Here is a 27,988-nt window from a genome sequence, read left to right on the forward strand (position 1 = left end):
AACGAATCATGGAAGAGACTCTCAAGAAGTTGGCAGACAATAAAATATCCGGAGAACAAAATAGTCACACCATAGACTCGGTGTGGGGTAAATCAAACCCTCATGCAACGCGCTCTTGACCTTCCATGCCGACTTTTCCTCCACGAACAAAGGCACAACACGGAGGGAAACAACCAACCTTTGAAGAGATGTAAGAACAACTGAGAGAAGACTAGAACAATGCAAATCTTGAGGAAGATATATTCTACAAAGATTACACGGATCTGAGAATGAGATATTCGGGAGGCAGAAATAGAGGATATTTTAATGATGATCTCAGAAGAAAGTTGAGTAAAGTGAATCTGTCTCCATTTGACAAATCCGGTTCCATATTTGCGCAAGCATGGGTAATGAAGGCCAATACTTACTTCCAGCTGAATCCTATGCTAGAAGAAGCAATCAAATTTGTGGCGTTGCACTTGGAGGGAGTTGCACATGAATGGTGGCATCACGACACCATCACATTAGGGCATGATCAAATAAATACTTATGCAGAATTCACAAAGAGATTGATAGAGCGATTTAATGGTAAAGATCCAGAACTCAATTTCAAAGATTTGACACAACTAAGACAAACTGGATCGGTCGATCAATTCATTGCAAAATTTCAGAAACTCTCTGTTTTAGTCATGGACATTTCCGAAAGAAGACAGATAGTGCTCTTCATGAATAGACTGACAGAATCTCTAAAAGGTTGAGTAAAGGGGTTCAATCCTACCACCCTATTGGAGGCAATCAATAAAGCGTGGAGTATGGCATTGTCATCGGTGTCATCCTCTTGAAGTTACTCACATTCCAAATCGTCGATGTTTCCGAGGGACAAACCTCCGCCTAGGAAGCTATCGTTGGATGAAGTTACTAGACGAGAACTCCAAAGGAAAAAACTATGTTTCAATTGCAAAAGACCTTGGGATCCTAGCCATAGATGCCTTGGAAAAGGGAAGATCCATTACATTGAGGTCATGTTTGATGATGAGGACTAATAGGAAGAAATGCCGACCGAAGACAACGAACCTCAAAATGACACCAACATGGTCAGTTTAAACCATACAGAGAGAATTGCAGCTTTGGTACAAGGCGGAGGAACTATTGCCTTAGCCGGTACCCCGAGGTGCATAGTTTTTCGAGTATAGGGAACCCTTCAAGGACAAAGGGTTATGGTGATGCTTGACAATGAAGCCACTCTAAAATTCATTAACTCATCTCTGGTGAAGCGAAAAGGTCTACCTATGGAGATGCACACAGGCTTTCAGGTCAAGGTTGCCAGAGGGACTTTTCTGCCTTGCATGCACCTTGTTCCTCAGCTAAGTATCACAATGGCGAATCACACGGTGAATGAGGATTTCTTCATAGTGGACCTTGATGACATGAAGGTTATTCTAAGCATTCAGTGGATGGAGATACTTGAGGAATACACTCAGAGTTTCAAATGGATGGACTTCACTTTTGTGGTCGATAGAAAGAAGGTTGTTCTCCGCAAAATGGAAAATGAAGGTCTGGAGGAAGTTTTTGCACATCAGATGGAGGCAATTTTTCGGCGTGATGACATTGTGTGGGTTGCACACTGTTTTATCTTGACAGAACCTATAAAAGGACAACGGACACCTCCACAAGATGATGAACTCTAGGATATTTTGAGTAAACATGATAAAGTTTTCATTGACATTCCTCTTGGCATATCGCCTCATTGAGGGTTTGAACATACTATTGAGTTGGAAGCAGGAGCCAAGCTGGTCATAACCACACCGTACCGCCATCCCAAGAAATTCAAAGATGAGATCAAAAAGACGATTTAGGAATTGCTAGAGAAAGGATGGATCCATCCTAGCTCTAACCCTTTTGCGTCATCTGTGGTATTGGTCAAAAAGGACGAGACGATGCGCATGTGTGTGGGCTACTGTGTTGAAGAAAAAAAAATAAAGAATAGATATCTCATTCCAAGGATAGAGGAGTTGCTAGATGAATTGCATGGCGCGGTCTATTTTTCAAAAATAGATCTCCGTTTTGGATACCATCAGATCCGCATGAGGGAGGAAGATATAGAAAAGACGGCCTTCCGTTGTCACTATGGACATTATGAGTTTCTAGTCATGCTGTTTGGATTGACAAATGCACTTGCTACATTCCAATCATGCATGAATCACATCTTCAACAAGCAATTGCATAAGTACTTATTGGTATTTTTTGATGATCTTATTTATAACAGGACATGGGAGGGGCACATGAAGCATCTGAATGAAGTCCTAAGGATCATGGAGGAGCAGCCTTTGTTAGCCAAGCAATCCAAGTGTAAATTTGGTATGACAAAAATATTGTACCTAGGGCATGTTGTCAGTAAATATGGAGTTCAAGTTCATCAGGAGAAGATTCAGGCTATCCTTGATTGGCCTCCCCCAAAATCATTGACGGATTTGCGAGGATTTTTCGGACTATGCAGTTATTACTAGAGGTTCGTTAAAGGATTCTCTCAACTCAGTGCACCCTTAATGGATCTGACAAGGAAGGGGTCTTTCTAGTGGAACGAAAAGACACAATTCACTTTTAATAAACTCAAAGAGGCAATGAGAACTTGTCCTGTACTTGCACTACTTGATTTCATTCAATCGTTCATTTTGGAGTGCGACGCATCAACAGAAGGCATCAGTGTGGTATTGATGCAGGATAGACATCCCATAGCTTATGAGACTAGGAAGCTTACACAAACAAAATGCTTATATTCCATCTACGAAAAAGAAATGTTGGCCATCGTACATACACTAACCAAGTTTCGACAGTATCTGGTGGGTGCCAAGTTTGTCGTCCGTATGGATCACAATAGTTTGAGATATTTTCTGGAGCAATGAGAATTGAATGAAAGGAAACAAAAATGGGTAAGCAAGGTTCAGACTTTTGATTTTAACATTTAATATGTGAAAGGGAAGAACAATGTGGTTGCAGATGCCTTGTCCAGGAAACCAACCATCTTCTCACTAAACTAGATTTTAGCTGACTGGAAGGCACATCTGTTGGTAGAATACTCCAAAAACACATTTGCCTGTGAGCTAATGAATGGCAACACCTAGGATGATCGGTATAGAGTGGTGGATGACATCATCTACTATAAGAATCGGATATTTTTGGTGCCGGAATCCAAATTGAAGCAGAAAATCTTGAAGGAAGTACATGACTCATCCTTGGCAGGACACTAGGGTTTCCTCAAAACTTACAGAAGTCTCCGGAAGAGGTTTTCATGGAAGGGAGTCAAAGGGGATGTGTTGCACTATGTAAGAGAGTGTGTGGTTTGCTAGCAGAACAAATCCGAAGATACTCTACGTGTTGGGTTACTGCAACCTCTGCCGATTCCAGAACATAAGTGGGAATGTATCTCAATGGATTTCATAACAGGGCTTTCGAAGGTGAACGGAAAGGATTATATTTTCGTGATTGTTGACAGATTGACAAAGTACGCACACTTCTTCGCTATCCCCTCAGATTTTCAGGCTGCACAAGTTGCCAATCTATTTTTTAAAGAAGTTTTTTCGTCTGCACGGGTTACCCCAAAACATTGTCATTGATCGAAATGGGCGATTCACCAATATCTTCTAGATAGAACTGTTTCGATTGGCATGGATAGAATTGTCACCAAGTACTAGTTACCACCCTCAGACAGACGGACAAACGGAGATTGTGAACAAGTGGCTTGAACGTTACCTTTGGAACTATGTTTCGGCACATTAAGTAGTGTGAGTCAAATGGATACGTCTAAGGGAGTATTGCTACAATACCACGTACCACATGTCCATCAGAATGATACCATTCAAAGCTCTATATGGATACAAACCCCTTTCTTTCATTGACATAGTTCTGGGTGACAGTTGCGCACCAAGGGCGAGAGATTGGTTTCAGGAGGGATAGGACATACTGAGATGCTTGAAGGAAAACTTATAGCGGGCACAAAATCAATAGAAGATGTATACCAATAGACAAACTAGAGAGAAGTTTCGAAGTAGGGGACTTGGTCTATCTCAGGCTCCAACCATATCGACAATCCTCATTGGAGGAAAAAGGAAAGGAAAAATTGAAGCCACAATTTTATGGCCCTTATCATGTAATTTGTCACATTGGTGAAGTCGCGTACGAGTTGGAACTTTTGGAGGGAAGCCGTATTCATAACGTCTTTCATGTTTATAGGGCAGAACATCAGGGTTGCCACAAACCTTCCACCACTCAATGAAGAAGGCAAGCTCATCCTAGAACTAGTCGAAATCATTGAAGTATGTAAGAAGACTCTATGGAAGTGCACGGTGAAGGAATATTTGGTGCGTTAGAAATACTTTCCATTGAACGATGTGATGTGGGAGGGTGAGCACATTCTCTAGCATCTGGCATTGCACTTGCTTGAGGACAAGCAAAATTTGGGATGGAAGGACTATAATGTTCTTGTTATAAAATAAATAAATTATCAAGCTATAGTTAATGGATTGATTGATTTAATATATCTCGGACCCATTTTTATTTTTGTTTCCGTAGTTTGTGTCACAGTCAGCTACCTTTGTATACCCTCAAAAAGTTTCCGAACAGGTATTTAAGCATGGCTTGTAGGTAGTCTTTAGATATGCATTTTATTTGGATTATTTCTGTATATTGCGAATTCCAGTTAGGATTCTCTGTTGTTCGCCATTTTGGAAGTGAAAGATTTTCCTTATTTGGTCTTTTCGATTTCAGTGGTATTTAACCCTCACCCTATTTTGTTGCCTGTAACTCTTTGCTCAGATCTGGCAAATTAGAGCACCATCTTTCTAGCATTAATATTTCTTGAAGGAATTATCTATATTCAAGTCTTCATTATTTGGTATCAGGATTCTATAAAAATCTCTGTGTTTGTGAATATTCTCATAGTAGGGCTTAGATATCCATTTGTACCACTTCTTGTCCTTATCCATAATTGCTTCTTCTACGGCCATATGACCTTCACCCTCCACCCACACCTCTATACATTCTTCATGTCCTCCACTAGCCAATGAATGACCTACCATATGGCCATATTAGCCTCACACCATACACATTTCTCTCCCTCACCTCCGTACGGTCATCTTTGACTATTGTACGGCATATAACAATCTCCATATGACCTCCTAGTTTGTACCCCTTCGAAATTCTCCATCGTACAACTCATCTTGCCGTTTGTACGGCCATTAGTTGCCCTCTCTCGACTATACGGCCCCTCTTAAGCTAATGTACGACCAGTAAGGAAAACCATATAGCCTCCACGCACATCATCGTATGACCTCACACAATCGAGATATCAATTTTTACCCATCTGTACATCACCTTGTTGGTCCATCATGTTATAGTGTTCGTTTATTTAGAGTCAATGTATTTGGAAACATTACAGTTGTTGGTATGCCTAGGCTACCTCTTTGTTGGGTTCGATTGGTATTGATATTGATCGTCGTCCTTCTTACTAGTTTTCACTTGATGCTCTTGCTCATCTTCTCCCCTCACATTAGGAGTTGAATGAGCATGTTAGACAAAATATTTATAGACAGTACATTACCACTACTTAGATGAATCCTCCGGGAGGTCTGCGACCTAGGATGGCCTTCTATGCTGAGCATTTTCTTGAGATTCAGGATGGTATTATTGTTCGCCCTGCTTATCTCTATCCGTGCTGGAATCATGCCTTACTGTTTTCTTTAGGCTCATTCAGAGTCGGTTCTCACTACCTCAAGGCCCGGACCGATCACCATATGGATCGGGCTGATTGGATATGTCAGCTGTGTACTTTGGCAGAGGTTGAGACTGAGATCTACTTCATTTTTCGATGTGCCTATTACTATGAGATCAGAGGGAGGTTTTACTGCCTTTTCAGAGACTGTTCTTCTCTTTTGATGTTCTTCAACTATATTGATTAGCGATGTTTTGCACTTTATCTTCAAGAGGCCACCCACCTTCATGAGATTAATTACTGCCTTTTTCTCTCCCTTGTCTCCTCCACATGGTTTGGAAAGGCCTTCTAGTACTTCTCATTCTAGAGCGGGGCACCGACAATCCTACAACGGCTCTACACGGCATTCTGAGACTATGGACTGTTCAGAGGTTTACCCCTCTATTACTGATTTCTTTGTGACAAGAAAGGACCCTTAGTTTCTTACCTTGTCTTCTTTCTTGTTTTGTTTCTTGCTTTTGTTTCTTCTCAGTCAGCGTTTGGTGCTTTTGCTTGGTTGGCTCTTTTGTTTGTATGCTCAGTCCCATAAACCTTGTTGGTTTCTCGTGGACATTAATATTATTATCTTATCTTATCTTATCTTATAGACAAGATATATACTTAATTCATTTAATGTATATATATATATATATATATATATATATATATATATATATATATCTTACTCTTAATTATGGCTATAAGAAAATGTTATTGATAACTGATGAGAGTTAAAGAGACATGTCTCTACGGAGACATGCTTCTTAAAATCATATACATATGCTTTGAGAAGGTAATTTGAAACACATAAAAACCTACAAGTGCTATTACAAGTTTACAAAAAAGATAAAACAATCATATTTTGACATGTTATCGGAGCCACTCGATCTATAAGGGATTTTGTTTACAGTAAAGAGTTATCCCAATCTAGCCTGTGAGATTTAATGGAAGTGCAGATTCTATATATCAGAGCTTCGAGATCTCTATCGGCTTTATTGCAAAAACAAAATATAGGCAAGGATGGACAAGAAATTATATGTTCAAAACATTGAACATTCATTTATTTTATATGTTTTGGAGCAGATTCATAACCAGTTCGTGCAATACGTAGAGAATACCACACATTGAAGCCTGTGGTGACAGCATTAAATGCTGACAATCGCCATCCATCTTGGCACGAAGGATCTTGTTGCAGCCTTGTCGCAGTCGGTACAAGTGGGCAATTACAATCACATAGTCACACTTTAAGACTCGCGTTGAGTGCAGACAGACTTGTATCTAATCTAGCTTATGCACAATGAGCTTGACAGCACCAAAAATCAAAACGACTTCGTCTGCAATAGTTAGTGGAAAACATTGCCAATCTCATCCACATTTTTGGAAGATAAAGATCAAACCGCCACACGGAGATTCAATGGCTCGTCAAGCAATGAAAGAAAGTCAGCAATCTCAAGCGTCCAACCAAATCATCTGTCAAAATTGGCAATCATGGGAGAAATAGATCCTATCTCAGTTGCTTAGTTTCCATTCACTAGATAGTTATTTATTCTTAATATGTAGTCAACATCTCTTATACACTGCCAAGGCTGCTACTGAAGATGAACATTGGGAAGGTAGAATTCATCAAGTAGAAATGGGGAAACTCTTTGATATTTCCTCCAATAATTATTTGGTTGAGCCCTACTTGGGAGCGTATGCTTGAGAAAAGTAACTGAGGTTGTTGCGTGATACTATTGTTCATACTCCTGCCTTTTTCTAATCTCGGTCTCGTCTGCTGCATTTGCCCAAAAGTCTTCAAGGTGAACCTTGTGTTGGTACTTTGATTCTCCTACTGATGAGATCTTGTTGTAAGGATCAAAATCATTCCTCTTTGGATAAAGCGGAAGGCGGAAGAAGTGGAGCTCATCTGATGATTTCTTTGCAGCTTTTAGACATGGGCATACCACAATTTTCCCTTCTCCTACGGAAACTGGAAACTACAATCCCAACTTCTTCTTCCCTTTTTGAATCTTGTCATAGGCTGTAAGTTGTCGAGTAAGCTCTAACCAGACCATCTTGTCCATTAGATACATGGGAAGTTTGTATGGTTCCATGGAGAATCCTTGAACTCGGGTGTATGAAAAGGTAGGAAACTAAATGAACCAGGCGCCATATTCCTCGACCAACTTCATTGCACCCATTGACATTCTTATACGTGGCCTCTTTTGTAGTGTTCTTACTATGCGCATGGCAAATATATCATTAACCCTCATGTAATCATCCTTTGAATACAAATGCAACTGTGGGTAACATTCATGGACTTTGAGGTGTTGGGTTCTGCTTCCAATCGGTCCTTTGCATTGTAGTCCATCATAATTTGTCCTCCGTGCTAGCATGTAGATGACATAGGAGCTCATGTAAAATTTCCTTGTATGCTCTAGATTCATCAACTGTTCATTTAGATTATCACTTATGAGCCCAGCCCAATCTATTTTGTCACCTTCCTCCATTACTTGCTCAACAAAATACCACATCCAAGATTCAAACCTATAAGAATAAGGCATGCCAAATATGCGACTCAACATCATGACCATGTCACTATATTCCCTCTGCAAGTCAAGCCATACTATTTCCTTAGGAATCTTGGAATGATGTGATCTATTCTTTTTCAACCATCTTTTGTTGACTATTTCTTCACCGAAATTGATTACAGACGTGTAGATTCTCAGTGCTTGCTCTTGTGTTTTTGTGACCATCCTTTGGTGAGAAGGAATTCCAAATGCTTCAGAAATGGATGCCGGAGAAAAATCTGCCAAAATATTTCGTTTAGGATCCCTGATGGTTCTGTCTCTAGGACTGTAGTGCTTGGTACATTCCACAATTAACTCTGGATGCTGAAAAGGAGGGAAACCAGCTGCAGCAAAAATTTCGCTTCTCACAATTTTGGTGACTAGGTGTGTTGGGTGATAGTCACTATATCCGAGCATTCTCCGGTTAAAATCTTTCAAATCAAGGCTGCCAAGACTTGTATGTCCGATTTCTGCCTACTTTGATACAATTTTGGATTCAGGATAGAATCCTCTCCTTTCATTCTTTATCAGTTGTCCTCCTGTTTCTCTTGTTCCCCTGGGCTCTACCATTCTCGTTTCCTGCAAAATAGAAAATGTACACACATAAGACTATGCAAGGAAAGTATTAACAACAGATACAACTTGTCCATAAGACAAAGATTTTGGATTTTTGCCAAAATTTCCATACTCCTTCAAGATTTACTTTTCAATACTTCCGCGAGAAGTATGCAATTTTCACAACTCACTGCAAAATGAATTCCTTTTTGATAGGATTCAAAATCCTCTATCGTGAATTCCCAGAAAACTCCTCAACAATTTCAGAAAATTTCCCAAAAATCCGCTTCCTTGAATTCCTTCCTATTCTCAATTTGCTCTTCAAATTTCTGTGTGAGCCTGAATGAATGAGAGGGTTTCTTATAGAAATCATCCTTCAAAAAAGATGCCTTTATAGCTGTAGACTAAAATTAGGTAGTTGCTTTACTTGACCATCAAGGTTTCCATCTTTTGTGCCACTTGTCACTTTTTTGCAGTTTGATTCAAAAAGTTGCTATTTTTGATCCTCTTAACTTCATGATGAAGCTAAGTATTTCTTATCCCATTTTGATTTTTTTTGTTTTTATTAATTAAATATCAATTAAAAAAATCAATATTTAATTAATTTCCATATTTAAATGAAAAAAATCAAATTTATTTGCAACTTTTTCTCCACTTTTATTTTTTTTGGATTATTATTCAAAAAAAAATCAAATTAAATAGTAGTAAAACTAATATATAATTTTTAATGTAAATCCAAAAAAAACTTTTTTTGAAGGAACATTGCTTTTTTCGCTTTTTCTCTGAATTTGGCTTTTGGTATGGCCTTGATCCCGACAAAAATAGTCGCTTCATCATTGGGAAAATTTCATTGACAAGTGGAAAATAAAGAGCATGGTCACAATTTCGAGATGAAAGCAGTCCTAACATATTTTATCTCACCAACATGGCATGTGGCTATTTACACAAACAAAGCATTGTTCTCTTGGTGTGGAGAATGAAACATCGCCTGCTCATGTTATCATCGGGTTGTATGTTGAATGGGCAGGGTTGGTAAAAAAAACTATTTGACGGAATGCACCAATGATGGAAAATGAAATGCGAGAAAAGACCAATCAACGAAATTGTTGATTATCGAATCGTGCCTCAAGCATTTGATTTGTATCACCCTTAGCTGAATATGCTCTGGCCAAAGCTGTAGAAAACGAAAAAAAATCTCCTTCCCCTACTAATAAAACGCGATGGAAGTTAGAGTAGTGCATAATTCATTTCTCCAGAGCAAGTTGTCTGAGTGGATGTTTGGCTCTATCATGCAGAGTGGAATCCATAAATTCTCTAGCAGAAAATCCAGTTGCCACCTCCTCCTCGTGCATGCCATAGTCCAAAGCAGGCTTTTCAATGAATGAAGAATTTTGTCTTTTTCAAATTATTCCACGACTCTTGCTAATTTGCGCTCCATGATTTGCGGGTCGGGATTTTCATGGAATGAAAGATTTTATCTGTTTCCCTCACTGATTTAAAATTGCGCTCCACACTTTTAGGAGGTCGGTGTTTTCATGGGATGAAAGATTTTATCTTTTTCCTTCACTGATTTAAAACTGCGCTCAAACGCTTTTATGGAAAGCGGGATTTCTTTGGAGTGAAGGATTTTTCCCTAGCGCAATATTTCCTTACTCCTTACTTGTGCTCCACATTTTTCAGGGTCGGGCTTTTTCAAAACTGGAGGATTTTATCCTTTGCAAAACACTCCATGACTCTTGTTGACTTGTGCTGAACGGACTATTGACATCGCAGTTTTCAAGGAGTTGGGGATTTCATCTAATTGACCATTCCTAGCATATAGCTAACTTGCTCTCTGCAGGAAAAAAGGAAACAACTGGCAAATTAAAACAAAAGGGGGGTCCCAGGCTTGGGCGTGTTGTGATTGGTGGTCACAATAGGTGTCATTAGCAGTTCTCCCTTAATTGCCACTCTTTCCTTTTATTTAAATTGAATATTAAAGTTCTATTAATAATCATAAAAATATGTACATATATGTATTGATTGATATTTACATTTCCTAAAGCTTCAATGATTCTCTATTCCCATATCCTCTCTGTAAAGTCCCCTCTTCGAATATTTTTTTATTTGCTATAATTATCCCAAAAAGTCTACTTTTAAGGGACTTTATTGATTAATTTATAATGATGAATGATAACTTCTAAAAAACATTCAGGTTTTATAAGTTAATTAATAATATTATAAAGGGGTATTGTACATGGGTCCAATTTTGTAGTCAAATATATACCAGATCAATTGGTATTAATCCATGTATTATCTGTGGTGGAACCTCCTCAGATATGCTTGATATGATGCAAGTGAATGTATTATTATCTCTTCTCTTGAATTGATGTATATATAATCCTCTTATTCCTTATGAGAGATAGTTCTATCTTAAGACACTGAGAAGTTAAGCACAATCTAAAGAATAATCTGTTCTTACGTCTTAATAGAGTGCTGCAAATATGATTTTGATCCTTCTAATTTACACTTTCCCAGTGGCCTCTATGATCTTTATAATCTTCAGACCACACTTTTTGCCTTTAGCTATCTCTTGAGTTGACATCAAACTGGAAACGATATTTTCTTGCCTTTACAATTGTTCCATTAGCTCACACAACTTATTTCTCCTATCTCTATGTTGATGAATTTTATAGGGGTCTGCCGCTATAAATAATTTGGTTCTGATTACTCAACTCTAATAAGGATTTCTCTTGAATTTATATTCGATCTTGTGTACTATCTTCTGATCAAATATTCCGTCGTGTATGCTCTCCTTGGCTGTTACAATTGGTGAATAAGAGAAATGAATTCATTCTTTCCTTCCTTATCTCCCTGTCAAAGAGAAAACAAAGTCTAGTTATGTATGGCTCAGTGTTTCTGACTCCAATGATGTTCAAGCCTTAGTTTTTTTTTTTTTGATCGCTTCCTTTCTCACGTGGATCACTGAAGCTGATAAACCGTGATGATGATCCCCCTCTGATCGGTCATAGCATGGGTACAAATATCCTGCTTAGTCCAAGAGTCATGACTGTTGGCCTTGGTTGTGACCATCACTTTATAAATCCCTTTTTATACAATGTTTGTTTATTTATATGTTTTAAAATTGAAGATTATATTATTTTTATAATTGTAATGTTTACAATAATATTTATTTGTTATAATATTTTAATAACACTTATCTAATATATTATTAGGTAGATAAATGTTTAATAATATACGTTTTATTATTTCTTTCAATATTTTATATCTAATTTTAGATTATAATTATTGATAATCTTTCATTTTTGACATTTATAAATATATTTATTATTTATCAACTAATTATTTAGTGTAGATGATATAATGATATAATTAAAAATTATATTATTATTATTTTCCTATTGTCACTATATCAAATAATATAATAAAACATTATATCAATTTGATATTTTATGAAAATAGTATCTTAAGTTTAGTGATTATAATATTTATTTATTTATTGTTGTTTAATATTACTTCTTCAAATAAGCCTTTGAAATGGGGACATTACACTGTCTTGATCACCGTTCACACTTTTGTTTGAAGTTTCTTCATTATTTATTTCATGCGTTGCTTCAATTTTACGGAGTTGACTTTTCTTGTCACACTTATGTCAATGTTCCCAAGGGCCTTTGCATCTAAAACATATGCCTTTCTTCAATTTATCCTCTTTTTGCTTTTGGGCTTCCTTACTCAGGCATTGGTGTCCTCGACTCCATTTTGCTTTGCAAAAATAACATTCTTTCTCTCTTTGGTCTTTGTGTGAGTCTTCATTCCTATGCTCTGTCTTTGTCGAGAAATTCTTAGATCTTTATTTTGATGAATTTGATTCTACCATTTTTGCTTTTCTAATGGCTTCTTCCAAGTTTTGTGGTTCATGCAGTTTAATAGAGTGCCTGGTGGAGTCTTTTAATCCTTCTATAAATATATGAGTGAGTCTCTTTTGTGAAAGGTTTGGAACCATAATTGACAACTCTTGAAATTTGCGAGCATAGTCTTCAACTGTTCCAGTTTGTTTGAGTTGAGTTAGTTCTTGGAAATACCATTTGATGTCCTTATCATCAAATCTATTCATGAGCTTTTGGGAGAATTCTTCATAGGATTGTACATCTTTATGTCCCAATGAGATACACCCATGGTTCCACCAATCATGTGCTGCTCCCTCTAGATGCACTATAGCAAATTGCAATGCATCTTCTTCCATCATGGGATTTAGAGTAAAAAATCTTTTTAATTTTTATAACCATTGGCGCGGTGTAATCTTTTCTAATCCATCAAAATGTGGAAGCTTTATTTTGTTAATTGTATGTTTGAGTTCTTCATTTACCGTCCTTTTAGACATCTCTCTTCATTTATCATCACAAAATTCTTTGAATGATATCACTTCTCTAATGTTGGGCTCTAGAGCAACATATGCCCTTGCAATATCTTTCGAACTAATTAGGGGTTGCTCGACCCCTTCCTCCTCTCTTAGATTTACTCTTCTGGGTAGGAATGTAGGTTGGGGCAGGCTGGAGCTTGAAGTTACATTCTTATTTTCAGAATGGACTGAATTTGTTTCTCTCCTTATGTTAGGTTGACTTCTAAAATTATTGATCGAATTTCCCATGTTCTGTAATGCTTGTAGGAGGGTCTGATTTGATTTTTCCATTTGATTCAATTTAGTTTGGTTTGTTTGGTTGTTTTGCTCCATATAGGATCTTACCTCATTTGCTAAGTCTTTCATTGTAATTTTATTTGTCCTCCTTTCATATGTTTCTATATGCCTTCAAAGGATGGCAGGATTATGCTCTGATACCACTGCAAATGATCTCACTTTGGGTTCACACTTATCTCATTTCCAATTTCCAATTTTGAGATTTGGATTGAGTTCCACAGAATAATTATGATAATTTCTTTTAATAATTCTTTAATGCAATAAGTTGATAAATTGTTTATAATGATATATCAGCCTCTTACTAGTGATACACATGGAAATAATAATCATTCATATAAGTATTTATTCCTTTTAATTTCAATTATTATATCCAATTACCCTAAGTCCACCTTTTCTTATTTTATCCTTGCACACCTCAAGGTTAGTCCAAAGCTCCTTTAATCAAGAGATCTTACTTATCTTATGTTACAAAGATAATGTTTCTAATTTATATTATCTCTTCCACCTTAATGGGTCCCGTGCCCTACTTGGTCCCTTATCCTTTCATACTCACCCGTACCTTGTTGTTGTCCTTTCCACGCTGACCGTAGCACTGAATATTTCCCTATACATGGACCAAACCTTTTCTATAGACAACGGTTTCTGTAATACACTTCTGCAACTATAGAGTGGGGTTTGTTCTCTTTCCTCCGCTACCAAGATTGATGCATATGTTCCTTTACTTTGACTTCCCTTCACTCGAATTCACCTGATCCATTGTCCATGTTGGTAATGATTCACATCATTACCTTCCAACTTCCGCTCTATATGTTATAGGTGGAGCCCAAAATTTACATGCAATCTTGTTCGATGATTACTATCTTTATGCAGTCTCTACCTTCAATGATGTTCGTGCCTCAGCTATCTTCTTTGATCGCTGGGTATCCTCCAAACTGTTTCGTGTCTCCTGAAACCCCCATAACACACATGCATATATGTTGTATGATTGGATCATCATGCCACTTTGTGAATTTGTGACCTTTAGATTTTATATTATAATATTTTGATATCAATCGTGTATATAATGATATTATTATATGTTTGAATATTTTTCATTTAAATGTAGACTATAATTATTGTCAATCTTTCATTAATGTTGACAAATATATTTATTATTTATTTAGTGTAGATTATATTATAATATAATTATAATCTTTAATTAAAGATTATATTATGATTTCTTTTATTATCAATATTATTATTTATATAAATATATTGTTTTCATATTGTCATTGTCATAATACAATATTATATCAATTTGATATCTTATTGAAATATCATATTTAATATTAAATTTTGTTGTAATATTTATTTATTTTATACATCTTATTAAATTTAGCCTTTGAAATGGCGATATTACAGAAACACCTGCATGATGTCTCCAACTGACAATGGGTTTCCATCCACTGCCCAAGTTTGAGGGTTTCCGTGCTCTCATTTGTCGAAAGATGCAGTTTTTGAAAATAACTCTCCAAGGGAGAAAGTGAAAATCCAAATCACAAAATCAAGTATGCTGGAAATGAGCTCCAACTTCCCTTTTAAGGAACAATAGATGACTCTTCACCTTCCCATTTCCATTTCTTTATTTCCTTTTTAAAATAATCCATTTCCCCCACTTAAGTAAATAAAGTGCCCAAAGATAATAAAGTGAGATTATCAATATTAACTCAGATTATAAAGTCACTTCATAATAAATCAGTTAAATCTGGAGGCATTAAAATCTCTCACTAGACAGACTCGGATATGCATGTGTGATAGCTCGCTGGAAAGGTCTTGGCAAGACATTTCTTGTCCAAGCCTGCAATGCCAAGAACATTGAGCCCGCTGACTTATTATAAATAGTAAGTGCCTGGAAACCCCACTGAAACAACCCCAATTAGCCCGCAACTGAAATTGCTCAGGCCTAAAATTGCTTTGATCATATAGAAAGCTTGGTTTGCCCATGTAGCCAAGCCAAAATGGGCTAAGGGCACAACAAAACTCATTGGATAGAAAAGGGGACTTGACAATTTGATAGTGACTGCAAATACTTGAGAATAAAGACTTTGTGCTTTGATTTTAAGTATATTATTTCAATTGGATGGTTGGCAAGAGACTGTGTGCTTTGTTACCTATTTGCTTTACCTATAAGAAAGGATTGATTGCAAGAGACATTGGGTTGTTATTACCAATCAAGTAAATATCATTATAATTGCTGTCTTAAGAGTTGTTCTTATGTCAACTACTAAGCCATTGTATTACCGAAGTAGTAGGTACCTTTTGTTAATTTGCAAGTAGTAGTTGTTATCATAAAATCATTCTTGAAAAGAGAGGAGTTGATTTAGAGAACCGCTCAATTTGTCAATTTCAGTTAGGTTTCTGCTGTATCCACCTATGGTAAGAAGGAAGCCTCCCCTATTGCTGAGAGGAGGAAATTTATCTCACTACACTGTTGCCTAAAGTTACCATTTTGTAAGTTGTAGTCTTAGTGACAAAAATTTTAGCCAACACAAGCATATTTACCTATAGAGGAGAAGCAATTACTATCAAGAAAGGTTGAAAAATAGTTTAGGCTCTATAATGATTAACAATTCATTGTCTTTCTGAAGTCTCATTTGTCTTCCATGTTTGCATTGGGTGGGTAGGTCTGTGAATATGGTTTTCCATATGTATATGTTGTTTGGAGTGGTACTATGTGGCACATTGGTTGACTTGTGCAGAAACCTCTTACCCATTTGCTAGAATTGAGTAGAGCACCGAGGTATTGATTGAATAGGCATTCATCTTGTGATATGGTAGCATTAGAGTTGGCAGTGTGTGGTGTTTGTGACCCTATGCAATGTGGCTCTGAGTTCTTTGGCACTGGGATTGGGTAGTGTAATGCAAGGTTATGCAAAACTGCTTGTGTGGTCAAAGAAGTGCAGACTGTCATGGGTTGGCTCATATCATACGACAATGAGTTGTTCATTCAAAGGTTATATTAGGGATACTTTTTTTACAGTATGGTGCCCATGTTTTCTTCTATTCTTAGATTTGTTAAGAGTTACCTTTGGCATGAATGATGCCAAAATTTTTCAGATGCTCAAAAGGTTTGAAGCAGCTAGATTTTTTAAGAAAAAGTTGGGCGCAATCTTGGCATTTCTAGTTTATATTGAGTTGTGTAGTAAATAATCTTTCTTATAGAGGGATCTTTCATCTGATGAGTAAAGCTAGCTGATTCTATTGAATTGTATAAAGCCCTCTTGCAAGAGTTTGATTTTACTTGTTTACATTCATAGACAAAGAGGATATGTACATGGAAAATATTGAGGGGGTAACATACCTTCAAAACTTCTTTTCTTCCTAACTTGCAAATCATAGAGGAAGGGAAAGAACCGATTACAGAATTATGGCTATAATTACTACTCTTGCATATGGTAGAGGTTAATCTCTTTTTGAATGTTTATTGAATAAATCCACTCAGAGATGATTATGAGCACTTTGTAAGTGGAGCCTTCTATCATCTTTGTATAGCCCCTGAACAAGTTGATCTCTCTGTCTCTCCACTCGTTATTAGTTTCTAGTTTCCTATCTCATCTACTCAACTTTTGAGTAGTGGCCATTTAAGATTCTTGACATATTAAGTTGACGAATTGCTGTACTTCACTTTATTATTTTTAATTAATTTTGCTTATAAGTAATCTAGTTGTAATTTGTGCACTACTAAATTTTGATCAAAACATACAGGGTTTGGTTTGGCATGTCATCTTGCTGTGCTAAGTGATCTTCCATGTATTGGCATTGGGAAAAATGTGAGTTTTCTTAGTTCACATTCTTGAATTTCTTTTCTGAAGGTTGGTTCATAATGAGTTGAAGAAACCTGATTGAAACACATAAAAGTTCGGTACTGTATTTTGTTTGTCACACTATCTTTAATCTCAAAATGCATAATGGTGTCACAAGAAAATCATAATAATAAACATGACCATCTGCATATGGTCTATTTATTGAATGTATTTTCTGTTTTAAAATTATTTTTTGGATATTTGCACTGAAGCCTTCAAGTTCTTAGCAACATGTCATGGAATTTGGCCATGAAACATACTTTTGTTGGAAAATATGCATGGATTAGTTCATGTTGCTGGTTTTATTTCAATATACCTTGTGCCATTTACATTGGGCTTTATATGACAATTGTTTGTTTTTGTTAATGCAATCTTCACACTTCATTTACCTCTGGTTTTCTGTGACAGAGAAGATTAAAGTTGTTCCTGACATGTAAGAACTAATATTTTTATATAAAACTTTCTAGCTTGAGCAACATTTTGAGATCATTTACTCTATTAAGAATGTTGAATTTGAACTGGAAATTATCCTATTCCTGGTGTATTGAGTAGAAAAAATAAATTTCATGGTTAATATATTGCCAGTAGTTCATGATTATGACCAGTTACCCATTGTTTTGTGGAATAATTAAGAGAAATAAAGGGGAAAAAATGTAAAATTCTGATTGCCAGAATTGTGATGCATCAATGCCTGTACCTTATAAATTTAGTCATGCCGCTATTTTTTCAAGACATTTTTGACTGGAGATGGTTAAATATTTTGGTACATAATTGAATCTTAATGACAAAGATGGTTAAATATTCTGCAATAAATTTCAGAACATATATTAAACAATAGTAGCATTTAGATTCAAGGGTAATTGTTTGCCAAATTAATTATACCGTTTTCAGATTTGATACTTGAAATAAATCAACCTTGATCTGAAAAGTTGATCTACTGTGGTAGGATTAGTATTGTCAGTAGCAATAAATATGCAACAATATAATACACAACAGCTCTCTGTATATGTTAGGAGGCTAGGAAATGCCTCTTTTTATAGGGTGGTGCAACTAGGTAGTACTGTCTAGGCCTGATAAATGATCCAGTGACTTGTACCAAACCTTCCAAAATCAGCAAATAGACCTAATAAAATTGCAGAGACCTATGCAAGCTCTTTGAACCTCAGGGGAGCCCAAGGGTCACCCAAACAAAGAATTCAATAACAAAGCAGTTTTACCTAATTTTATCCTTTAGTGATAGAATTGTGAAAATGCCATGTGTTTTGAAGGATAATGTGGTTTCAATTATCTAAATGCGCTTCAACCTCCATGGCGAGTGCTATCTCTTGACCATGCTAGAGGCATTGCTGTATAACCCCCACGAAGGGCATTGCTTATCAACCCCAATGGGGTCTTCACTCTTGGACCCCCACTAGTTATTAGGATCTCGTCACATAAGAAAATTGATTGCAATGAAGGGGTGACAAGGAATTGGGATCTAAATCTTGATTGTGTTGACTAAGATGTTATCATAACACAACTTGCCAAAAATCTCTGTAAACGAGGCAACTTCTACAAATGACATGGCTCGTAAAATCTCATTGTAGTTCAAATGAAATTGAACCAAAAGTTGTCTTTGATGCTCTTAATGAAGAGCAATATGTAGAAACCTGATTATGATGAGGGGATGGCATGGAATTGGGATCTAACTCTTTAAGTGTGTTGACTTCAACATTATAACACATTTTGCTAGAAATCTCTTTAGATGAGATAACAGCAATTACCGTGCTAGATTTTTTTTGAAAATATGCTAGATTCAACTACAAATGTCTAACAATTTCCTTTCCATTTTCTTATCACCTGAAATATCCTTTGCATAGTTTTATGGTGAAAACACAACAAATGCTCCAGCGAAAACATGAATTGCACTAGATTGACTTTATTGCAATCTAAAAGCTACTTACAACTTGATTTATTATTGGTAGTATGAATGCTAATCCCCATGTCTTTGTAAAGGATCTTGAGGCTTATAGATGATGTTGTCGCTGCAGAAGAGGTCCCAAGATCTTGAATAGCATTTATTTCGGCTTCACATCCCAACGGCCATAACCTTGTTAGAAATATTGTCATTGACATCAAAGGCACTCAATTGAGACTGTTTGAAGTTTGTCATTGATGTCAAAGAAACAAAGCACTTGAGTACAAGATCAATGTGTTAATAATGAAACTAGTTTTCATTGATGGACAAAGAAAGTTAGCATACAGTGATGAAGATGCCAAAGTTACAGAAACAAATATGAAAAGAATATGAAAAACAATGATGGGATTAAAAGAAAAGCATTTATAAAAATCATAAATGATTTTGTTTAAAGCTGGTCGACTTATTTAGTGCCAAGACTATAATTACAAAAGGTAAGCATTGATCAGCAATTTTATTGCTTGACATATAAGACAGTGATTGGTAATGGCAAAGAACATAAAAATGCAATGATCCTGCATGGAGAGCATGGACAATGATGTAAAAAGACAACAAGGGATTGCAGCAACTTCATCATGTTAAATTTGTGAACCAAAATAACATGATATATTTAGCGAATGATTAAAAACACAAGAACACTAGAGATACCTTGGAAAAACCCTCCTGCTATAGGGAAAAAGCCAACCACACCAAAAGTACTCCTTTATTGAATATAATAACAGAGTCTTAGTACAGACGTCACAAACTTTTGAGCCTTCACACACTAGAAGATTACATTATACTCTGTTTGCAATAATAATCAATTTGCAACTCAAAGAACAAAAAATTTAATGAACACTACTGATGTAGGAGCATCCAAGGTGTAAGATCAATCTTGCATCACCTAAAAATATTGTCTAGTTTTTCCATAAAGGCTATCTTTGTGTAGAGATACAATTAAGCAAATTTACTATTAGTAAATTGTTTGTTGGAACTCAGAATGTTCTAATTTCTCCCTTGGAGGTTCACTTTAGTTATATCAACCTGGTAGTAAAGTTTCTTTGCAAGATCAAGCTTAGTTTTGAACATATTGAAAATTTTCGGTTTTGACAAAGGGGTACAAAAACTTTGAACTCAATTTTGAAGGTTTTAGAGGCTTTGAATGGGGTCAAACCTCAGTGAGACTAGCACCTCACAATACATGCCTATAGAGCAGTTTGTGTCATTTCTAAAATGGGGTTGTAATAGCCAATTGGGTGAATAAGTGAAGAGTTATGGTCTTCAAAAGTTGCACTACTTAAAACAAAAAAAAAAAATTCCTTCAAAAACTCTTTTGAGTTTTGAAAATTTTCAGGGTCTATTCTAATGTAAGAAAAGATAATAATAGATTTTCAAGGATGGTTGGCCTCAAAACTAGGCCTTAGAATTTTTAGAACCTTCTTGGGCAGTTCAAATCCCCTATGTAAAGAAGGCCCATAGGGTTATCTAGGGTAGTTATGATGGTGCGTACGGTAGCTCTGTCTTGTAGATCATTGTAATAAAAATGACCATATGGCTGTAGCATGTCATAGTTTTGAATGTTGTAATGTCATTTCACTCTAAATAATAGGAACCAAATTTCATGTTTTTGCAATTTGGTGTTTATTTCAATATTTTGTAGTGCATGTTGTGTTGTGAAGGGGAGTACCTTCGTCAAGTGGTTTTGGAGAAGAAGTTCTTGCATGTGTAGATAGATCACCAACATGAGACAATTTGCACCATGATTGTAGTTGTGGGTTTGAGTGATAAGTGTAAAAAATGCCTCTATGAAGAAACCATGGCAGAAGAGTTACGAGTGTGACATCAAGAGACAAGTGCAAGCATTGCAAGAGGATCTATGTAGAGGAGTTGATATTAATGCAAGAGATAAAAGTGAGGATGAATTTGTAGAAGTAAGATCAGAGAAGAGAAACCATAAACTAAAGAACTTGAGGAAGATAGGGCTTTGAGGGTTATTTCCAAAATTGGAAAGTGCCCTAAAATTGAAATTTCCACATTTTTTGGAAATTTGAATCTAGAAATATTAATCGATTGGATCAATGATAGAAAAGTGTTTTGAGTATGAAGAAGTTGAAGATCCTGAGAGGGTAAAATTTACAAAGGCCAAGATGAAAGGTCATGCCAGAATTTGGTCGAAAGAGTTTTAGTTAGAAACAAATAAAGGGGGAAAGGAAAAGATAACAGAATATGGTTATATGGTGGAAAAATTGAAGAGATAGTTCATTCTTGTTGACTATTAGCTTGATTTGTTGAAGAAAATGCAAGGGTTGAAGTAGATGGGAATATCTATCGATGCATATACAGAAGAATTCTATTGAGTCTTAGTTAGAACAAGTCATTCCGAAGCCAACAAGAGAATGTTGCTTGTTACAAAAAAAATTTCTAACGAAGTATTCAAGAATAGTTGATAATGGTAAGAATGACTAACATTTAGGATGCATATCAATTTGTTTTGAAGGTAGAAGAGAAATTGAACAAGAAATTTGAGAGAAAACAAACTAGAAGAGGTAATGATAAAGCTCTAGTGGATGGTCTTATGGAAGCCGAAATGAAGATTAGAAAAAGAATGTTGACTCAAGTAACAATCAGAATCTAAGGGGAAATAACTATTGTCTCATAAGCAAATTAAATAGAGATCAATGAAGAAGAGGAAGAGAACAAGAACTAGGCAAAGGAGGTTTTTGTGGGACATGTTTCCATTGTGGAGAAGGAGAACATAGAGATTATGAGTGTCCTAAAAATCAAAGGAGAACAAATAGAAGACCAGATGACAATGTGCGGGTTTCATATGTAGACAAAGATGCTAAGTCATCACATTTTGAAGATGTTGAAAGAAGAGAGATCCTTATCACCTACAGAGCCTTGTTGCATATTGAGAATGAACTTGAGCAATGAATGAATTTGTTCCACACAAGGTGTAAGTGTAATAGTAAAGTATGCAAGCTCATTATTGATAGTGGTAGCATTGACAATCTTGTTTTAGAGGAAATGGTTAATAAATTGAAGTTAGAAAGAAGGAAGCATTCATATCCCTATTGGATTTCTTGGTTGCAGAAGGATCATAAGGCTCTGGCCAATGAACCATGTCTGGCAAAGTTCAAAATCAGAAATTATCATGATGGGGTATTGTGTGATATTTAGTGAAACACTGGTGTGGGGGTGCAGTGGGCCAAGTTTTAGGTGCGGGAAAACAGGGCCTCAATTTTGGCAGGTAGGGGGATGCTGGCGAGGATACAGGGGGTTGGTTGCATACTATATAAATATAAATTAAAATGCTAATTATGAAAAAGTATTTTAGTATAACACACCAAATACAATATATTTGAAGTTTGTACATAGAAAAATTGCAAAATGAACAAGAACCGTTCATCATTCAAAATAGTAACAAATTGATATGATTGATAATTCATATAAATGATTAAATCATTGTTTAAATATGAAATATTATATATCATAAAGATGATCATGACTATAATGATGAGAATAGCATGATATAATGAATCATGATCAATAACAAAGTGAGTACAAAGCTCTACAATTTTTAAAATGTAAATAATGTCAAAATGATAGAATGTAACAATGGGAGGCCTCTAATAGCTAATTATCCCCCAAGCCAAAGTCCTCATCACTAGACCTTCTATACTCAATGGCCTCCTTATCAAGGTCTGTCAAAGGAATGCCAACTTGCCCTGCATCGACTTTTTCTATAACCTCATCCTTATCAATCGGAGATGGATCCTCTAGCTCTACATCCCATTGTGTTGCTGGGCACTTTTTGTACCCACTTGTCTTGTGATCTATGATATGCACTGTGTACAACAATTAGCTTCTCTTCTCTCTTAGAGGTAACTCTATTCCTCTTAACAGAGTGGATGAAGTTGTATGTAGACCATTTCATCTCTACAACTGAGGAACTAGAATCCTGCGATAGCAAACAAATGGTCATTGTTAGAAAATTCAAAAACTAGAACTCTAAAATTTATAATTTAAAAGCATGAATAGATTTATAACTTATAGAGATGAGGAACTACAAACTTCAGAAAGATATCAAGTGGCTAATGTGGTAATCTTTTCCCTTTGTGATCCATGAATTTCCACCACAATATGGGATGCTTCTGTGCCATAGTCTTAAGGTCCATTTTTGTGAAATTTGAGTATCCTAGAACATAATAAGTTGTAACATAATGTCATGTCTCATAATCATACCCATCAGTAAAATTAATTTTAGAAGTTACTAATCTCTAGATACTAATGAATATTGAATTAACAATTACCTATAAGAGTGGAAAATTCTATCCACTCTAAGAAAATTTGGGCAGCAGTCTTGTCATCAAACATGTTACCAATGCATTGGAAGAACCTGATCTCCACCTCATCATCCTAAAGTGGTGCAACTCTACCGAGCCTAGGAATTTACCACTTGGGATTCAATGCATAGGAAACCATGTGCAAAATAGTGTTCATCATCTCCCACTTGTGGCGAATTATAGGTTGAACATGCTCAATATAGAATGCTAGACTAGGGTTACTCTCACACACAACATTCCTCATCTGGCCAAGCATGAAATCAATGCACTCATAAACCTCTACAAGGGTAGTTGTATCCCTATCACCATATCTGACGACCTCAAAAAATGGAGCAATAATGGAGACTATGTATTTTGCATCAGCCCAAAACTGATCACACTTCCTTGTCTCCTTCACCCTCTTCCCCTACTCTTTTTTAGACTCAACCCACCGATTCCATTTCCATGTCATAACCATAAGTGCAGTAGCTCTTGCAACTCGAGCATTCTTTCCATGAGAATGTGATATGAAGCAAATCTTGTCTCAATTGTTTTAGGAACATTGCAAAGCCCTTGAGGAGTGCATGTGAAGTATGGTGGTTACAGATAAACATCTTTATTTCTCTACCATCATTAACCTCTTGTCTAATCCAGTTGATTTTCCCCATGTCCTTGAAGACATTGTTCATGGCATGCATATAAAATGGAGTCCACTGAATATGTCTATAAGTATAGGCTGCCTCAACAAGCCTCCTTGCAACTTTGCACACATGGGGAGGATCTGTTACTACTTGGACCATATTTTATGTTCCAACCTCCTCAATGGCCTCCTTAAGGATGTGAAATTGAAAATCAGTATCTTTGTGATGTCCTGAACAATCAACTGCCTTTGAAAAGTATGGGCCCTCAACGCATGTGACCATGATGTTGATGAGTGGACAATGTCTAATGTCCGTCCACCCACCCATAATAATGCTACAACCCCACTCCATTCAACATGCCTTCATCATCTCCATCAAATCCCCAACCTTGTTATACTGCCTATCCAAGATCATAGTTCTTAATTTGTGCTCACTAGGTGGATGGTTCTTCGTCCTTTGCCACCATAGACACCATTTTCCTATAGTAAGGAGATCAAGTAACACGCAATGGGATGCCATTGGCAAAACATAATCCAGAAATTACATCATCTAGTTGATCCTTTGCGTGCACATTAAATAAATCAGCAATGGAAGTTGATTTTGAATATGTCCATGCTCTTCCTATATTAGTGCTAGAACTTCCTGCCTTCCTTTTCCCCTTGTTGTTCTCTGCTGAACTATGAATGGATGAAGGAATGGAAGTTGATTTTGAATATGTCTATGCTCTTTGATGCAAGATATGTGTAGAAGTATCTCGCTGCCCCTGTAACTGTTGAATAGCCTGAACCTGTTGCCTACTAGCCAAAGATTTAGGTCCTGGAACTGCACTATCATCAAGAATGCCCCACAATTTGTTTATTTCAATTCTATCCTTCACATCGTTAACATTTCAAGGAATTTGTAAGAACTCACACCATATCTAGTCCAAAGGAGAAGGTGTGAATTAACTCTAGGAATGATGTCATGCCTTTCTACACCACAAAAATAATATTTCCATTTTCGTCTACCACCACCTGTAGCTGTAGGAAGTGACACTCTGATAACAAATTGTTCTAGAGAGGATTTGGGATCAAAAGGTCCATTAGCAAATGGTGCCAAAGTCTCAGAGGGGTAACCAATAGAAGGTGCTTCTGGTGTACCATAAGGAGGTTTAGATTGTGCCTCTAGATAACCCTCGTGCTTAGGCTCATACTTGGATAAACTGACACTTTGATTTCCCTCATGTGCTTCCATGTCTTTTACACTTTGACTAGAGGCCATTTATACACTCCATTTCACAAAATCGTAGATTTCAGCTTAATTAGTAAATTAAAAAAAATATTATAACTACTTTCAACCTAGTTTAAAACTTGACATGAGTTTCAGCATAAGCTAATTACCAAAAATAGTGATGTGATGACACAATGCATTCAAAATTAATATTTTAACAACAAAAAAAGCTACCAACACAAATCTTAAAGATTTAAAATTTTAAAGTTAACCTTAAACAATGCATTCTAAAGACAAATTTGAAAGTTGAAAGTGTAGTAAGGTATATGGTTTCCGCCTTTAGAAGGCCAACATCGAGGTTGCAGGGATGTACCTATACTTAGTATGGCACGTACTAGTCCTATTCCCAGTGTTGATGATGGACTCATTTCACAGGGACATGGATGTGTTGGTGCCTGTGGTGGATAGCAACAGTGAGCTTCAGTAGGTTGAGGCTCCCAAAATAGTTGCTATGGTTAGTTTAGAGGCAGTTGTTGATGTAGTTGCCATTGACTATTCAGACTCTCTGGAGGAGAGAGTTGTTATTGGAGACTTATATGTCAGCTATCGTAGTGTTGCTCCAATACAGGAGGCAGTTGCTTCCTTAGGTGGGACCGAGGCACATATGGAGTCACCCAACTATGATGTTGGTGATATGGGTGATACAACAAAGTTAGGAGATGTGGATACAAATAATATGGACACACCTGATGATCCATTTGAAGATGCTATGAGCTACATTGGTTATGATATCCCTTGCCAGGTATCAACTGATGACTCTGAGTAGCTTTTGGATGAGTCCCAGGATCAGTGTTTACAGGATCTATCTTTTGAGGTGGAAGCTGAGACATGCGGAGATATTGATATTGCAAGGGCTTCCATTTCTTTAGATGAGGAGTTGATTGAGGTACATAGTAGTTGTATCTTGGATGCAGGGTTGTCCAAGGTCGATAGCACACATGCAGTGAGTGATCTTGTGGTGAGCATTGTTTATTCAGTTTCCTATTACAATGCAGTTAGTGAGACAAAGGGCTTGCATAGGAGGTAGGGGTTACAGAGGCATCATGTGACTAGTCAGTTGAAGGTGAGTGAAAGTGACATCTCTTTAGCTTTCGAGCATTATGATGCGATCTGTCAAATGCTAGCTACATCTAATTGGGGTGCTCCTATGTTTGATGAGCACGGTGATAGTACTCTTTCTCTAGCAAAGGTACATGCGCTTCGAGAGGCTGTTAGGATCTTGATGCATAACTATTCGTAGCTAGTTGCTGACAGGGTTTACCTTCTGGAGTGGGGTAGCACCTATTATGAGACATTGTTAGAGAAAGAGGTGGTTGAGCTCACCCAAGAGCTTGAGGTGACTGTAGACTCTCTTTAGTGTACTCAATTGGCTCTTCAAGAGTCACAGTCATGATTGGATGAGGTGACCATGGAGTTGGAGCATGTTCGGACTGTTACTAAAATTTTGCACGTGTAAAATTTAAGTATGAAGACAAGGAAAGTACATGAATGTCATTCATTTCACAAAAGAATGTTGTATTATTCATCAAAAGGTAGATACAAATGATATTTACAATGGATAGGATGAAATGAAATACTGAAAGTAAATTTCTCTCACACAATTGGCTATGAGAGTAACTTTCAAATCTACTGATATCTATCTCTATTCTACGGAAGTACATAAACATAAAAGAAAGAGCATAGAATGAGAGGTTCATAGGGCACCAGTCATTGCTTGTAATGACTAGTCATGTTGCATCGCTCCAGTCCTGCTTGCTTGTTGCTCCAAACTGCATTTCCTCCAAGTCTCCAAGTCCTGCACACAAAGAAGATGATTAGATCCAATGGTTCTAAGCAGTGACAGAAACACCTCACCTCATATACAAGCATCCTATGCTACCGTCATATCATGTACTTGCATAAAACAGAAACATATACTAGTATATCAAATGAAAGCATGATCACATCAAATTTTATTATTAACATGTTTGTTTCCTATGCAGAATCTTATCTTTCATAGGTACGTGAATATAACCATAGGCTCCCATGACGGTTATTGAGCCCAGCGTACGTATAAAAGATAAGATCTAAGAAGCTCATCCAAAGATTGCAACAAAGAAATAATGATTGATACTGCTGAAATTGTATAACAAGCAAATGTTTGACAACAATATGAGTCAGCACCAAATAAACATGCAGACACAGATGAATCAGAGAGGATTATCTGAAGGGAAAAACTTTAAGCAAACAGGGCAACTGCAACAAATAACATTTATACTGAATGAGATGCAAAATGCACTGATAGGGGAAAACAAGGGCTAATTTTTGGCATTGTGCAAGGTAGTAGTCATAGGGAATACCATGATACGAATTATGCTAACGAACACCACATCAGCATTAGAGAGTGATACTGAAAGAAAGAAGAAAGTAGATTTCTTGACACTCAGATATTGAAGGTTTAACATAGGAGA

At 36.6% G+C, this 27,988-nt stretch overlaps 1 protein-coding gene across 5 annotated transcripts in view; it reads left to right on the forward strand.

The window, feature by feature from the left end:
- Positions 1-27,988, forward strand: part of LOC149572961 (endonuclease V family protein) — a 179,935-nt gene that overhangs the window by 115,889 nt on the left and 36,058 nt on the right. For all 5 annotated transcript variants that reach the window (XM_089814091.1, XM_089814090.1, XM_089814093.1 and 2 more), the window contains one exon: positions 17,270-17,334. In XM_089814091.1, the coding sequence (XP_089670217.1) occupies positions 17,270-17,334 (65 nt within the window). The remainder of the gene's footprint in view (positions 1-17,269; positions 17,335-27,988) is intronic.

Source organism: Cupressus sempervirens, chromosome 2 (assembly GCF_028749045.1).
Source record: "Cupressus sempervirens isolate cs-2001-9-10 chromosome 2, ASM2874904v1, whole genome shotgun sequence".
Classification (NCBI taxonomy): domain Eukaryota; kingdom Viridiplantae; phylum Streptophyta; class Pinopsida; order Cupressales; family Cupressaceae; genus Cupressus; species Cupressus sempervirens.